This window comes from Borostomias antarcticus, assembly GCF_949987555.1.
Source record: "Borostomias antarcticus genome assembly, chromosome: 13".
Taxonomy (NCBI): Eukaryota; Metazoa; Chordata; class Actinopteri; order Stomiiformes; family Stomiidae; genus Borostomias; species Borostomias antarcticus.
The window spans coordinates 21,057,207-21,074,706 of NC_140246.1; the positions used below are offsets into that span (position 1 = coordinate 21,057,207).

General features: G+C 47.9%; 2 protein-coding genes across 2 annotated transcripts in view; both read left to right on the forward strand.

Moving 5' to 3' along the window:
* The window catches only part of LOC311317051 (voltage-dependent calcium channel subunit alpha-2/delta-4-like), a gene marked incomplete at both ends in the record, with an annotated part of 55,439 nt that extends 52,670 nt beyond the window's left edge, over positions 1–2,769 (forward strand). The window contains 4 exons of the mRNA XM_084448049.1: positions 1,537–1,552; positions 1,740–1,855; positions 2,444–2,526; positions 2,650–2,769. Coding sequence (XP_084304175.1) covers positions 1,537–1,552; positions 1,740–1,855; positions 2,444–2,526; positions 2,650–2,769 — 335 coding nt within the window. The remainder of the gene's footprint in view (positions 1–1,536; positions 1,553–1,739; positions 1,856–2,443; positions 2,527–2,649) is intronic.
* Positions 2,770–6,910: 4,141 nt separating this feature from the next.
* The window catches only part of cpm (carboxypeptidase M), a gene marked incomplete at its 3' end in the record, with an annotated part of 28,819 nt that continues 18,229 nt past the window's right edge, over positions 6,911–17,500 (forward strand). Inside the window, exons 1-3 of the mRNA XM_084448050.1 lie at positions 6,911–6,978; positions 7,276–7,465; positions 11,147–11,244. Coding sequence (XP_084304176.1) covers positions 7,312–7,465; positions 11,147–11,244 — 252 coding nt within the window. The 5' untranslated portion in view covers positions 6,911–6,978; positions 7,276–7,311. The remainder of the gene's footprint in view (positions 6,979–7,275; positions 7,466–11,146; positions 11,245–17,500) is intronic.

Consider the following 17,500-nt stretch of genomic DNA (forward strand, 5'->3'; position numbering starts at 1 on the left):
GTCCATTTCAGTTCAGCCAAGATGGATTCCTGTGTCACTCTGGTTGACAGGAAGTGGGCGTGGCTGAGGGATGGGCTTATGGAGCTGTCAGTCACCGTGGCAGCAGGCTGGTGGAGAGCATTCACCCTCCTCCCTCTCTCTCCCCCCCCTCCCTGCCTATTATCCCTCTCTCTCTTCTCTCCCCCCTCTCTCTCTCTCTCGCTCTCTCCCTTCCTCCCTATCATCCCTCCCTCCCTCCCTCTCTCCCTTCTACCCCCCCCCCCTCTCTCTCCCCCTTCTCTCTCACCCCTCTCCCGCCCTCCCTTCTATCTCAACCCCCCCCTTCTACTCTCTCTCTCTCTCTCTCTCTCTCTCTCTCCTCACATCCATCCAGATCAGTCTATCTCTGTCAATCTAGTCTCCCCAGAGACAGGAGAGGGAGATAGGGGGGGGGGGGAGCGAGAGGTAGGAGGGTGGAGGGAGAGAGAGAGAGAGAAGGAGGAGGGTGGAGGGAGAGAGAGAGGTAGGAGGGTGGAGGGAGAGAGAGAGAGAGAGAGAAGGAGGAGGGTGGAGGGAGAGAGAGAGGGAGGAGGGTGGAGAGAGAGAGAGGGGGGGGGGGGGGCAGGTTGAGGAGGAGGCCTGATCCCTGATCCTCCCCTGGTCTCTCTCTCTCTCTCTCTCTCTCTGGGCTTCTCTCTTTCTCACTGTTCTGTTCTCTCTCTCTCTCTCTCTCTCTCTCTCTCTCTCTTTGTTTATTTTATTTATTTAAAATAGGGACAGCACATATTAATAAACATTTAAATACATACATACATAAATGTAAGTATGCCAGATATAGCCAACAGGCTAATTTTCATCTGTAGTCCCTTGATGTTGAGTTGATGGCAGAATTTTAAAAAAAATCACAATACATAATTCACAATACACAATTACACACACACAGTACATAAAACATAGCAGAGTAGTTTACCTGACCTAAAACTTACTCCATACAGTAACAATACAGTAACGAACACATAACCCCACCCACTCCCACACACACGCACACACACCCCACTCTCAATGAGTGTCTCTCTCTCTCTCTCTCTCTCTCTGTTCTGGGCTTCTCTCTCTCTCTCTCTCTGTTCTGGGCTTCTCTCTCTCTCTCTCTCTCTCTCTCTCTCTCTGTTCTGGGCTTCTCTCTCTCTCTCTCTCTCTCTCTCTCTCTCTCTGTTCTGGGCTTCTCTCTCTCTCTCTCTCTCTCTCTCTCTGTTCTGGGCTTCTCTCTCTCTCTCTCTCTCTCTCTCTGTTCTGGTCTCTCTCTCTCTCTCTCTCTCTGCTCTGGGCTTCTCTCTCTCTCTCTCTCTCTCTCTCTCTCTCTCTCTCTCTCTCTCTCTCTGTTCTGGTCTCTCTCTCTCTCTCTCTGTTCTGGTCTTCTCTCTCTCTCTCTCTCCCTCTCTCTCTCTCTCTCTCTCTCTCTCTCTCTCTCTGCTGTCTTGCAGTGCTCTACCACCCTCCTGTGGTGACATGTGATATTAAACGATGAGACAAACTCTCTTGTTGGTTTTATGTTCTTAGACCACCAGGTGTTACTGTGCCCTCAAGAGCTATGTAAAATATGTGTATATCCTGTCTATTTTCATACTGTGTGTGTGTGTGTTTGCATGCATGTGTGTGCATGTGTATATGTGTGCATGTGCCTGTGTGCGCGCGCGCGTGTGTGCCTGCGTGCGTGTGTGTGTGCGTGTGTGCGTGTGCATGCCTGCGTGTGTGTCTCTCAGGATGTTCATAGTGCAGAAGGTCCCAGACAGCAACCTGCTGATGCTGGTGGTCCAGGCGGACTGTGACTGCTCCCGGCAGTACGGACCAATCACCATGGAGCCCAAAGAGGTCAAATATATCCTTCACCAATAGGAGAGCTCTGAGTACCAGCCCCTCTTAAACCAGCATGCAGCCTGTATTCTCTGTATTCTGCATGTCCAATCCTTCTCTGTCTGTATTGTATAATATATGAAGTTATTTTAAAGATAAGATAAGATAAATGTAATGATCCCCAGGAGGGGAAATGTGGGTATTACAACAGCAGAAAATCAAGAATCAATGGGTCATATAACACAAAATAAGAGCATTCAAACATATAAACAACAAAGCAATAAATGAATAAATAACTTGCATAAAAACCTATAAATATCAGTCAAAAACCTAGCCAGTGTAAAGTGACCAGTAGAGTGTGTTTGTAGGGGGTTTGTTATGAAGTCTGATGGCGGAATGGGAAGGTGAGGTACAGAAAGATTGATTTGATACTTACACACGTGTTTGAGGAGATTTTGAGGTACTGTATGTCTGCACACTGTTCTCAGATAGCAGTAGTAGGTATGAGTTCCAGGTCTAACGCTTTTTTATACAGGGAGGTCGATTACTGCGAGAACAGTTTTACCCTGGCAATGTGAAAGTGTTTTGTTGTTGACCCTTGACCCCTGTGTACATAACGCCTCGGTGAAGTGTGATAGGATGAGGTCACAGAAGATCCGCCGCAGACCAGAGTCATGCCACGCCTACCATGAGCAGGTCAGCATCCCATTGGTCCGCTCCCCGAGTGACACTGCTCGCAACCAGTCAGCTGGAGATGAAAGTGTATTGTCTGGTTGTTCTGAAATCTGATGTTGTTGATATTGTTGTTGTTGTCTTCAGGAGAATGCTAAGGACTGCGGTGGAGTGGCAGAGATCGCTCTTTCCCTCTCTCTCTTCCTGGCGTGTCTCTCCACCTCCGTCCTCTCTCTCCACCTCTCCACCAGCCTGCTGCCACGGTGACTGACAGCTCCATAAGCCCCGCCCTCAGTCACGCCCACTTCCTGTCACCCAGACTGACACAGGAATCCATCTTGGCTGAACTGAACTGGACTGAGCATGCCTGCTACCTGCTTGTTGTACCGGATCCATGAACCATGAACTACATATGAAATTATAGGAAATGGTATGATATGATATATGACATGATATCCATCACTCTTGTTTGGGAGTGAATCTGATGACATCATTGCCGCCGTCGCCACCACCAACATCACAAACGGATGCCACCACAACGTGTGGATTGGAACAGAGAGTGACATCACGGCATCCATATTTGTTGCGCTTCTTTCACTCTTTGGACCAGAGATTTAATAAAAGACATTAAAAACCTAAACACTGACATTTACAAGGGCTTCAACCCTTTTGTGTCTTATGAGAGGGCGCGACAGTGCTCCCTGTTGGAGAAGAGGCGTGTTCTCATTGGTGGACAGACGTGTCAATCACAATGCTCCAGGAAAGGCATCTTTATTTCAGACTTGTATAGGTTAGGAGCTTTGATAAGGACGGCCGTGTCCGTTGCATGTGTATGAGTATCTTAAACCATGAAATGGAGCTGTTCTACTATGGAAAAGTGACTGGCTGTGATTTTGAAAAGCCCAGCTCTGTCTGTCAAGTCTGTGAATATTGAGACAAGACAGAGGTTTGAGGCCGCCCCCTGCTGGTGAGGTTGCCAGTCTGCAGCCTGGAGAGAGACTTTCTGAACCCTCAGGACAGACGCTGCAAGCTCACTTCCACAGACCAACAGCTCTAGAGTTTGTTTTCAGAGGAGCTGGATGTGAAGGTGCTACTGGGACACGTATTGATCGGTATTGAGTCTCTCTGGGTGTGAAGCCCTGGCCCCATTATGACTCATCTCTGGAGTCAGACAACACTCAAGGGGGGGCTGCTATACTGCTGTGTTTCTCAACCAGGGGTGTGGTCCCTGGCATCATTTTTGTTAAATGTATCAAAAATATGTTTAAATAATATTGTATAAGACCCTCATATAAAACTTTTTAAGTATACTGTTTTAAAATGAACCAATAGGCTTATTCACACATTCACAACTCTCACGTTAGCTGAGCTAACTCACTCATTCTTGAATTGCTATGAACAAATAATGATTCGAACAGATGGCACATTGTGTCATGGGAGACATAAACAATGTACAATTTTACTTTATTATTTCTGGTGCAAGAAAAAAGTGTACGGAAAAAATCTTAAAATTGGCCTGTGTTAAGATCATGAATAGAAATGACTAATGGCTTCTTATATATGCCGACTAAATAGTCTATATTGTTGTGGGGAGGAGGGGTAGCCTGATACCAGACAGAATGTCAGCTCATTACTCAGTTGAGATCTTCAAGAACCAGTCAACTTCGGGGGAGTGGGCGTATTGGAATTCCTGGCCCCAGGCTAGGGGTGGGGGGTTCCTTCAGGATTTTTGGAAATATGGCAGGGATCCAGAGTTCATAAAAGCCTGATAACCACTGCTATACAGAACCATTTGGGACCGTAGAGGAACACTCTTTTTTTATCAAGAGAACCCCAAGTCCTCAGTCTTAAGTGCTGTCTGGAACCCAAAATGGTTCTGTTTGCCCTGAAGAGGTTTCTATTGAGGGTTTAGAGGGGTTTTCTACCACTACGGTTCTACATAGAACTCTTTTCTTTTTAAGAGTGCATATGCCATAGCTTCTCATGTGTCTGCTTTAAATTAACCTTTATTTATGAAGGTAGGTCCATCGAGAACAATTTCTTATTTGCAATGATGACCTGTGCAAAACAAGAGGATGTAAATACAGTAGCCAGTGGCAAACAGAAACACATTTAAGAAGCTAATCAATTAGTCCCAGATCATCTCTGTTCACAGGCATCAATGTCAGTCCTCTAGTTCATGAGTCATAATTGAACCTGATTGGTAGAATCACACAGCAGATGAACTCTGTAAATAGCGTTGGAGATCCTTTCACGTTGATTGATCTGTGTTTGATTGAGCTCGCCTGGTCTGATCTGTGTTTGATTGAGCTTGCCTGGTCTGGTCTGTGTTTCATTGAGCTCGCCTGGTCTGGTCTGTGTTTGATTGAGCTCGCCTGGTCTGGTCTGTGTCGGAGCTGCATGTCTGTCTCTCTAATAGTCTGGAATGTCTGTGTATGTGATCGATATGTTCCTAGTGTAGACTGCGTGTGTGTGTGTGTGTGTGTGCGCGTGCGCATACAGTACGTGCGTGTGTGTGTTCGATATGCCACCCTGTTGCTGTGTGAGGAAGATGTTTAATTATACAATTACGTTTTCTTGAATCTATCAACTGATTTAGCCATTTAAATTTCCACATACTAAACTTTAATTGGTCAGTATCATGTGATATAGTAATTTAATATCAGAGAATTCAAATAGGATATAATATATACTGTAGGATTCATTAACCTACATTAAAAATAATTTATTTGCAATATGTAAAAAAATTAAATATATTGATTGACCTACTTTGTTAATAATCTGGAATCGTTGATAATGAAATAAATGAATTACTTCCCTATGATAACATATTGATAACTTGTGTGTGTATGTGTGTGCGTGCGTGTGCATATGTGTGTGTGTGCATCCGTGCATGCGTTTCTGTGTGTCAATAAAGTATCTAACTACCTACCTACCTACCTACCTACGTATGGGGTGCGCAGCCAAACTACCATCATGATGTAGTTTTACCTTTCCTCCACCAGATGGCGCCCTAGCCATCATAATGGTGTCAGATGTGAAGCGCTGTCCCCACCTCACCTACAGACAGAGGACAGTAGGTAGCATTCAAGGAGCACCACGCCTTAAATACACTTACAGATTTGCATTGCTTTAGTTATTTGCATTGCTTCAGGCTATGTGTGTGTGTGTGTGTGTGTGTGTCTCTCTCTCTCTCTCTGTGTGTGTGTGATAATAATTACTGGACCTTGGAGGGTCGTTTATTCACCACACGGCAATTACACAACACACACACACACACACTTGGTCAGAGATAGGACTGAAGAGCATCTGTTGGTTCTTCTGCATGTTTTTCATATTGAGGTTATATGTGGACAGACCCCGAGGGAGCATGGGGAGAACATACAAACTCCACACAGAAAGTGCCGTGTGTGTGTGTGTGTGTGTGTGTGTGTGTGTGTGTGTGTGTGTGTGTGCGCAGGCTGGCATCAGCAGGCACCCTATAATCTCCCTGGCTCAACCCAACAAAGGTTCCTGTCAGGTCATAGCCTGGGTAGTCTGGTTCTGGTTCCACCTGATCCAGTATCTCACACCCACTGCACCACAAACAGGATGAGGAAAGGTTTAGCTGATGAAAAACAACGTTTCTCCTTGTAAATAAATGTGTTTAATGACAAAGCTGTTGAATTATTTTCCTTTTATGTCTATATATAGATATAAAAGGAAAATAATTCAAAAACGTTGTCACCACAGGAAACTGCATCCAGTCTCTAAACACATGTGGATGTCACTCTCTTAAGGTCAATTTAAAACTAAAACACTACACGTGTTTAGAGTCTGGATTCAACTTCTTCCTTCAAGTGGGCTGTTCCCATGCAGTGTAGACACAATGTGGCCTAGTGTGTGTGCAGATATGTATCCACAGTGTAGCCTGTCACTAACTGTCCTTCATCACCTCTGTAAGACAGAACTCAGCAGTTATAACTGACACTTCATTTCAACGTTCTATTCATTATTCTCTTTTCAAATGTCAGGTAACATTGGGGTTTGCAGGCTTGAACGTCTTTAATGTTTCTATTGGAAGAAGCTCTTGGAGAGAGATATTGACTCACTGCGCATTTGCTCTCTGCCACTCCGACCGGACTCGAAATTGACTAGCCTAGTTTAGACAGGCTCCGCCTCGGCCGTGCTCAGACCGACCCGCACAAAGACTTCATCAGTCAGCGGCCGCGCGTGGAAGTGGAACTTGACTTGACTCCGTTTGGCACCGATCAGCGGAGCGACGAGGCGAAGCTGCGATGAGTTTATGAATGAGCTGTCAGCGGTGTGATCGCTGCCTGGAGTCTGGAGAGTCTGGAGAGTGTCCGCCGGGAACACAAGCAGCCTCCTGTCCTGCCAGAGCTATTTTACAGCGGGGCAGGCTAGAGGAGTTTCCACGGACGAGAAGTTATGCGACAGTGAACCAACAGCTGGAACTTAACTAAATGAGAGAGAGCGGTAGGCTACTGAATGACTATGATCTGGAGGCTCGCATTTAAACAATTTCTAACAGTTTTCGTTTGATAGTTTTTGTCAGTTATTCTGCCCAAGGCTATTGGATGTTGAAGGTTCCTGTAAATGTAAATGTAAAAAAATGTACAGTCTTAAATGTAAGTGGCTGTATCCAGATAACATTTAGACCACATTCATTTATTATGTCCACGTGACATCGCCGTTAATGAACCGTCTCGTGCTCCAGGTTGTTAATGAACGGTCTCGTGCTCCAGGTTGTTAATGAACGGTCTCGTGCTCCAGGTTGTTAATGAACGGTCTCGTGCCCAGGTGAGGAGGATGGTTCTGCTCGGGCTCTGCCTGCTGCTGGCCGCTGTTAACGGTCTGGAGTTCCGTTATCACAACTCGGCTGAGGTGGAGACGTATCTGAAATATGTCAACCAGACTTACCCCGAGTTCACCTACCTACACAGCATCGGGAAATCGGTTGAAGGTAAGTTAAGTTTGATGCTGCCACAGGCGGGAACCTATAATTTCTAATTTCTAAATCAACTTATATTTGGCTAATTTCTATTACAGGTCTATCTTAGCTAACGCTTATATACGAGTTTAACAGTAAGGCCACTATATGGTTTTACAAGTGGGAACACGTCCATGGTTGACAAAGGTAATAAATTACTCTAGTTCCCATACACATCTTATCTACATCTGTCTTCACTTCTTCAGCACCTACACACACACACACACATACACTCAGCACCACGCACACACACTCACACATGCACACACACACACACACACACACACACACACACACACACACACACACACACACACACACATATACACTCAGCACTAGGATGTCTCCTCTTATATACAGTACACACACACACACACACACACACACACACACAGCACCATAGGAGGAATTCTCTCCCCTGCAGAGCTGGGAACTGTGTTCAGAGAGAGAGGGAAGAGAGAGAGAGAGGAGAGACAGAGAGGGAGAGAGATGGAGAGAGGTGAGAGAGATAGAGAGGGGAGAGACAGAGAGGGAGAGAGTTGGAGAGAGGGGGGGAGTAGAAAGGGGAGAGCGAGAGAGGGAGAGAGATAGAGAGGGGAGAGACAGAGGGAGAGAGATAGAGAGGGGAGAGGGAGAGAGAGAGGGAGAGGGGGGTGAGGAGAAGTGAGGGGGGATTGGGGGGGAGAGAGGGAGAGGGAGGAGGAGTTGGAGGAGGGGGGTGACAGATGTATATAACAGGTTCAGCCCTCTCCTCTCCTCCTCAGAGACATCTTTGTGTGGGGCTCCCTACCCACGCCTGCAGCTGACAAACACCAGCGCTCACACACACACGCACACACACACACACACACACACACACACACACACACACACACACACACACACACACACACACACACACACACACTTATCCTCTTCTATCCCTCTATAGCCCTGGGCAGACCACCTCTCCACAACCTCTCCAACGGCCCTGTGTGTGTGTGTGCGTGCCTGAGTGTGTGTGTGTGTGAGTGAGAGAGAGAGAGCTGATAGCATCAGCGAAGCTGCCACTCTCATATCCAGTATTGTGTTACATTTAGCTGACGCTCAGACACAACAGCTGATTCACATCCTGGCACCGGTTCAGCCTGCTGCTAGCCTAGCCTAGCCTAGCCCGTAGCATTCCCCTACTCAAGATATCAGTGTTAATCTAATCTCATAGTTTAGAAGTAGGTGTGTGTGTGTGTGTGTATGTGTGTGTGTGTGTGTGTGTGTGTGTGTGTGTGTGTGTGTGTGTGTGTGTGTGTGTGTGTGAACCTGTGGTCTCTCTCTCTGGTCCAGGCAGGGTCCTGTTCTGCTGCTGGACCGGGTACAAAGCTGGCATTGAGGCTCTGCCCTCTGCCAACCAGGTCTCTCCCTCTCTCTTTCTCCCTCTCTCTCTTTCTCCCTCTCTCTCTTTCTCCCTCTCTCTCTTTCTCCCTCTCTCCCTCTCTTTCTCCCTCTCTTTCTCTCTCTTTCGCTCTCTTTCTCCTCACTCTCACTCTCTTCCTCTCTCTCTCTTTCTTCTCACTCTCTCTTCCTCTCTCTCTTCCTCTCTCTTTCTCTCTCTCTCTCTTTCTCTCTCTCTATCCCTCTCCCTCCCTTCTCTCTCTCATGTTTCAGTGGACAGATTCAGATGTTAATTTGAAGCCAGGAAACAACGTGACGCATCTGGACTCACATTCACCATCGACAGGCCACACTAACAGATAGACAAGCAGGGGTTAAATTGAGATTTGTCTATTTTAGCGCTGTTGTCATGGGTGCGCGGTGGCAGCAGTGATGGTGGTGTTTAATACGGCTTCATGAATAGCAAATATCAAGTCTTTAATGATCTATTTTTGAGATGAAATGGCCTGTCTGCTGGTCTTCCATTGGACAGACCCATTCGAGGGATTTGAATGAAAACACATCTGACGAGTCAACTCCAAGAAAAACAACAGACTCTTCCAAAAGAGAGAAAAGAGAACTTCCACTCTGACTGTGACTCTAGAATGAGCAGCCCATGTGAGTCACATAGCATAAGTAGACCATCACCAGACAATATCATTATTCACTGAAGTGAAGACAGTTTTCGAGAAATGAAAGCCTTTTCTCCGAGGTGGCTACAATTGTAGCCACCCACCTGTTATATAAAAAGCACCTTATTGCACATGTCAACCGATATCCACTACCTTGGCTTCGCGACCCTGATCACGTGATCTCACTCCACGATAGAGAAACAGCATGTGAGATCACGATGGGCAACATGGAATGACTGCATTCTTTTACCAATAAAGAAACAATATGAAAATGTAAAAATTTGAATGCTGATAATTGAGCTCCGGCTAATGATGTTTATGATCTTACTGTATGTGGCGCGGCTGAGCCCTGGACACCCCCCTAATTTAACCCCTGATGACTCTCTCTCACACACACACACTTTACACTCTCTCTCTCTCTCTCTCTCTCACACACACACACACACACATACACTTTACACTCTCTCTCTCTCTCTCTCTCACACACACAGAGCTACTAACTAGCTATATAATCTGACAGCAATGGTAGAGGATTATAATCTGGGCCAGATTGGGCCAGTCTGTCGGCGGTCTAGTTTGCCTGCTTAATCTCGTTGTGATGCTGAGAGCCATGAGGTGAGGGCCTGGGACTAGATGGCTAATCACAGTTAATCTGGACACCACCTGCACCCTCCTGACCACTACACACCCTAATGTGTGTGTGTGTGTGTGTGTGTGTGTGTGTGTGTGTGTGTGTGTGTGTGTGTAAGTTTGTTAAGTGTGTGTGTGTGCGTGTGTGTGTGCCTGTGTACAGTAAATGCATGCGAGTGTGTAAAGTGTGTGTCAGGCCCGGGGGATTAGCTGGTAAACCCTGTCTTGCTCCCAGAGAAACAGCTGCTCTGGGTCTTGCTCAACTGTAGAGCGATGACGATGGAACTCTGGTGTAAACACTTCACCACAGCAGCTCCCTGTCAGGGCGCCTCCCAACCAGGAAGACAGCAGATCCGGCCGGGGGGGGCAGAAATGAACACCACACCTGACCTGGTCTGATGGGGTTACTGGAAGAGTGGTAGTGGAAAAGAACCATGGAGTGTGTCGATGTGAATGTGTGTCACACTCACTCACTCACACTGACAGACACACACACACACACACACACACACACACACACACACACACACAGGATTACTCACGGCTGACACCCTCATCACTGGGCACGCTCAGACCTGCTCTGTGACAGAGTCCTGACATCCCATCCACCGTAGAGGGGCCCCGATCTGGCAGGAACTCCACTCGCAGTAGAACCACAGTAGAATTTATTCACAGGAACTTTATTCTCAGTAGAACCTGCAGTCACTCCTTGGACTGGAAAACACACTAAGGTTGATCTGTTACAGGTGATATGGATAACATTTTTATGTCGAGAAATCGTTCTTTTTTTTTTTTTAAATGAATGTATCTACAGAGAATTTAGAAAGGTGTGGAATTAAAGTATTGCCCCCCCCCCCTCCCCCCCTCCCAAAAAAATGTTGACGCTTCCGAAATAAATGTTGTGTTTATCGGTCTGTTTATCGGAGACGTCTGAGTTTGGGTTCCTTCTCTAACAAGCCTTGTTTTGCATGTGTTTTGTTGCTAGGGAGAGAGCTCTGGGTTCTCATCCTGGGGAGACGACCTGCAGAACACACAGTCGGGATCCCAGAGTTCAAATATGTGGGGAACATGCACGGAAATGAGGTAAGAACAAAACCCCTAGAATCACAAACCTCTATCATGAAGTTACAAACCTAGAACCATAACCCTATAACCAGTACTCTAGAACCGCTATCACAGAATCACTATCTTAGAACCACCATAGAATCTTTACCAAAAGAACACTATTTTTAGGAACGGCATATTATAACCATTATCAGTGATGGTTATAACATGCCGTTATTACATGATATTATCAAACCAGCGGTTTCTTCCCAGGCAGGTCAGGGAATGTACTGATAACCGGTATAATGAGAAACCATGAAAAAAAACTATTACATTTATTGCACAAAAATTTTCTTTTGATTTGTTTGATTTCTGTGCTCAGTGTAAGCACTGTCCAGCATCAACCAAATTTGTGGTTTTCAATATAAAACTTGGTGAAATTATTCCAGTGTGTGTATCAGTAGTTTTAGAAAAATTTCAGCACATTTTATAATAGCGCTATAATACTGATAACCGTGATAATTTTGGTCACTTTAATAGTGATGTGAAGTTTTCATACCGTTACATCAGGCTAGTGGCTCCTAGCTCCCAGCTAACTCTTGAATGAATTCAGTCAGCACTGAAGCGGTGTTGTCTCCAAAGCAGAGCGCCGTCACAAAGGGATGGCTCTGGTGGCTTCCTGCTTCCTTGTCTGGGTGAAAGGAGCTGAAGGCCTCCCGAGCTATGTGCTGTTCCAGTCCGTGGTTCTGGTGTATGCTTCAGCACACTGGCCCTGGACAAGGCCTTACATAGACACCACTGTCCTGTTCTCCTCTCTCCTCTCTTCTCTTCATGTCTGGGGGAGGAGGGGCAGGGGTGGGGGGGGGGGGGGGTGTTGTAGGGGTCTTGCTACAAAGACGTGTACAGGCAGTCCTCCCCCCTCGTCTCAGAGCAGAGGCAGCAGAGTGTGACTCCTACAGGAGATGGCCCCGCCCCTCTGTCTCAGAGGCCATTATGAGTCCCTCCCTTGGGGGGCTATGTTTAGGACCAGAGAAAAGCCACTTTCCACATTCTTGCTGTAATGTCGTCAGGGGAGAAATGGACAGAGATGGAGAGAGAGAGACAGAAAGAGAGAGAGAGGGAGAGAGAGACTTCTAGAGAGAGACTTCTAGAGAGAGACGGAGGGAGAGAGAGATAGAGAGAGAGACTCCTAGAGGGAGAGGAAGAGAGAGACGGAGGGAGAGAGAGGTAGAGAGAGAGACTCCTAGAGGGAGAGAGGGAGAAACAAATGGAGGGAGAGAGAGAGGAAGAGAGAGAGAGGGGAAGGAAACGAGAGTGAGAGAGAGACAAACAGGGAGAGAGAGATTAGGGACTGCGGTTGTTAAACGTTGAGGACCTGGCAAAGACCATGATAAGTCCCTCTGGTGCTCAGGCCTGTGGAAAGTGTGGCCCCAGAGGAGCCATCTTGGATCCAGCGGAGCCCAGAGGAGCCATTTTGGAGACATGGAGGTCCAGAGTCTCTGTAGTCTCACATAGCCAGACCTATGTATCTCCACTGTGCCAGCGCTGGAGAAAGGTCTGGCCGCAAACTCACTATCATTCTGGGATAGAGGAGAACCCCCCCTCCCCTTGCTGTATTTCTTTAAACCAGTCACAACCGCCTAGGGGCACTCATGTTATGAAAATAGAAACACGCAGATAGCTGAAAGGGAGGAGTCTTGGATTATATAAATCTGATTGGCTCCGCTGGAATTGAGCAGCACCACTGACTAAGAGGTTTGTCCCAAAAACATCCTGTGAGTCATCTTAACCCTAGCCTGACTCAAGGGATGGAGGTTTTGGGAATTAGCCTTGTGTGACCACCCTCCCGCTCTGACTGCTTCACTTTCATTCGTTTATTACTGCCCAATTATTGGCCACGGAATCGAATATTATTAATTCCAGACTGGCTGAAACCATAACAGCCTACTGTAGCAACCGTTCCGCCGAAGACAATAGATAGTGATTGGTTTACAGAAATACAGTGTGTCCCCCTCTACCAGAATGGTCATGAGTTTAGCCAGACCTTTCTCCAGCGCTGGCACAGCATAAACCAAGTGTGGAGGTACACTATATGGACAAAAGTATTGGGACACCTACACATTACACCTACATTAGCTTTTATGACATCCCACTCTAAATTCATAGGCATTAATATGGACTTGGTCCCCCCCTTTGCAGCTATAACAGCTACAGTACCACTCTTCTGGGAAGGCTTTCTACAAGATTTTGGAGTGTTTCTGTGGGAATTTTTGCCCATTTATCCAGAAGAGCGTTTGTGAGGTCAGACGCGGATGTTGGACGAGAGGTCCTTACATCACCAAGCGCAATGCCAAGCGTTGGATGGAGTGGTGTAAAGCACACCGTCACTGGACTCTGGAGCAGTGGAAACCTATTCTGTGGAGTGACAAATCATGCTTCTCTACATTACATTTACATTACAGTCATTTAGCAGATGCTTTTATCCAAAGCGACTAACAATAATTGCATTTAACGTAGGAAGAGCCAATGTACTACTACTTGCCAGAACTCACAAGTGCATCTTCTCTCTAAAACAAGTGACTATGAGCATAATCTAGTGCTGAAGGCAAAGTGCAAGAATAGCAATCTAAAGTACAGTGCAATATAATATAATACAATAAAATACAATAAGTGCTTAGGCGGGAGGATTGTTGTAGTACTTCTTGAAGAGATGAGTTTTGAGCCTGCGACGAAAGATGGGCAGCGACTCTGCTGTCCTGACATCAGTGGGCAGTTCATTCCACCACTGCGGGGCCAGGACAGAGAAGAGCCGTGACCGTGTCGATCGACCGCAGGAGCCTCGGAGTGACGGGGCAACCAGTCGCCCTGAGGTAGCAGAGTGTAGCGGTCGGGAGGGGGTGTAGGGTTTGACCATGGCCTGGAGGTAGGAGGGGGCTGTTCCTTTCATTGCCCTGTAGGTTAGCGCCAGAGTTTTAAACTGGATGCGAGCCGCTACAGGGAGCCAGTGTAGGGAACGGAGGAGGGAAGATGTGTGGGAGAATTTGGGGTGGTTGAACACCAGGCAAGCAGCAGCTTTCTGGACCAGTTCCAGAGGTTTAATGGCTGACGCCGGCGCCCCAGCGAGGAGGGAGTTGCAGTAGTCGAGGTGGGAGATGACCAGGGCCTGGATGAGTACCTGCGCCGTTTCATCAGTGAGGAAAGGGCGAATCCTTCTGATGTTGTAGAGCATGAATCTGCAGGAACGTGTGACAGATGTGACATGTGCGGAAAACGACAGTTGGTCATCCAGGGTCACACCCAGATTCCTTGCAGTCCGGGAGGAACAGCAGCTCAGTCTTATCCAGATTGAGCTTGAAGTGATGTGTCGTCATCTACTCCGAGATGTCAGCCAAGCACCCAGCTATGCGTGTCTCCACTTGTGTATCAGAAGGGGGAAATGACAGGACCAGTTGGGTGTCATCGGCATAACAGTGATAGGAGAAGCCATGCGAGCGAATGACAGAGCCCAGAGATGTAGTATAGAGGGAAAACGTTCAAGTGTTTTGGATAGAAAGGATAGAAGGGAAACCGGTCTGTAGTTTTTGACGTCAGAGGGGTCGAGAGATGGTTTCTTTAGGAGGGGGGTGACTCTGGCAGTCTTGAAAGCAGAGGGAAAACATCCTGACACAAGAGATGCGTTGATGAGGTGGGTTAGGAAGGGAAGGAGTTTGGGTGCAACAGACTGAAGGAGAGTGGAGGGAACAGCGTCTAGGGAGCACGTGGTGGGGCGGTTAGATGTTACAAGGTTGAGGGCCTCGTTGGGGGAGAGGGGAGAAAAGTGGGACAAGGTGGGGCGTGGAGAGGGGGGGGGGGCAGGGAGGGGAGAGAGGGTGGGGGGGGTGAGTTCCGTGCACGGAGCGTTGACCGGAGGAGGGGGGAAAGAGGATCTGATATCGTTAACTTTCTTGTCAAAGAAGTTGGCGAAATCATCAGGGAGAAGGGAGGAATTGGGAGTAGGGCTGGAGTAGTAAAGAGAAGGTTTCAAAGAGTTTTTTAGGATTGGAAGCAGAGGTTAGGATTTTAGAGCGGAAGAAAGCAGCTTTAGCAGCAGACAGGGAGGAGGAGAATGTGGAAAGAAGAGATTGGAAATTAAGAAGGTCCTCTGGGAGTCTGCCTTTCCTCCATTTACGCTCAGCTATTCTCAGGCTCCGTCGATCAGTACGCACTGAGTCCGACAGCCATGGGGCAGGTGGAGTTGGGCGTGCAGGCCTGGAGGTGAGGGGACAGAGATTGTCCAGAGAAGAGGAAAGAGTAGAGAGGAGAAGATCAGTGGCAGTATCAGAGGGTAGGAGAGAGAAGGATTCAGGGGCGGGGAGGGCAGAGGTGATGGCAGTGGAAAGGTCAGTAGAGGAGAGCGAGCGGAGATGGCTACGGGCGGTAACCATGTGGGTAGCAGGAGGAGTTACAGGGGAAGAGGGGATGGAGAGGGAGTAGGACATGAAATAGTGGTCAGAGAGATGGAGGGGCATGACAGACAGGTTAGGGGTGGAACAGTGTCTAGTGAAGATGAGATCCAGCTGGTTGCCAGCTTTGTGAGTAGGAGGAGAAGAAGAGAGGTGAAGATCGAAGGAGGAGAGGAAAGAGAGAAGAGGTTCCAATTTCTCACTCTGGATGTTGAAGTCCCCGAGAAGGATGAGTGCGGACCCATCATCATCTCTATCTGGCAGTCTGATGGACGAGTCTGGGTTTGGCGAATGCCAGGAGAATTTTACCTGCCTGACTGCATTGTGCCAACTGTAAAGTTTGGTGGAGGAGGGATAATGGTCTGGGGTTGTTTTTCTGGGGTTGGTATGACTTGGTCGAGGATCGAACCCCCAACCTCCCAATCTCAGGGCGGACACCCTAACCACAAGGCACTGAGCTGGTCATGAATTTTTTGCTTCCCTCTGGAATATGTAGGGGTGGGACGTCTGCCCACCTCCCTTGTTCTCTGTAAAGCGCATTGTGTTGCCTCTGGGTATGAAATGCGCTATACAAATAAAGCTTTGATTTGATTGATTTGATTTGGATCTAGAATGAGATGTCATAAAAGCTCCAATACTTGTCCATATAGGGTAGGTCTGGCTATGCGAGACTATCTCCACCCGGAGTCTGATGAACCCCCTTGGCTTGGAGGAGCCATTTTGGATGGTGTGGGGCCCAGGGGTCGGTCTGGCCGGGGGCAGCAGCTCGGGGAGGGGCATCTGTAGGACGGACTCTCTCCTCCCACCCGGGGGACCCCACTAGATCGTCCAATAGGACGGAGACGTGGGAGGGAGGGGCAGGCGTCACGGCGCGACGGTCCCGCCCCCTGCTGGCCCTTGTGTGTGTGTGTTTGTGTGTGTGTGTGTTTGCGTGTGCGTGTGTTTCAGTGTAGTGCTTTTGGGTTCTGAAGATTTAACGAGATGAGTCTGCCAGAGCCAAATGTTGGGTGGTCCTGACCTGTGTTCCCCCCTTACACACACACACACACACACCCACCCACCCACCCACCCACACCACACACACACACACACACTTCTTCCCCCTCCAGGAGGTACACTGTAGAAAGTTTAGCAGGAGGTGGGTGGTGGCCTTGTTTCTGGGGAGAGAGAACTCTGTCTTGTTCACCTGCCAGCTGAACATCTGCAATCACTAACTACCACTCACACACACACATGCACCCGCACACACACACGCACGCGCACACACGCACGCGCGCACACACATACACACACACGCACACAGACACACACACACGCACGCACGCGCACACTCACACACACACACGCACGCGCACACACACATGCACAGACACACGCACACACACACACACCACACAGCCCTCGGCAAACATCACTGAAGAGAGGATGACCCAGCAGCTTGTGAGCAGGCTGTGATAATCATTACTCAGGGTTAACGTGGGCCTCAAACCCCCAGAGCTCCAGACCAGGATGTGAACTATTCACTTTACTATACTTGTCCTACTTGTCCTACTTGTCCTATTCATCTGTTGACGCATCGTTGGACAGAAATGATGCGTCAGTATGGCTCCGGGTGCTTCCCTGGAGACACACACACACACACACACACACACACACACACACACACACACACACACACACACACACATACACCATGCCATTTATGTCCCAGCCTAAGGCCTGTAGCTAGCTGCAACCCCTCTTCCCACACTTCTCAACGTCACAGCTGACATATCTATACTCTACAACTCTGACACGCACACACACACACACACACACACACACATTTACTCTGGGGCTCTGACACTAACCTG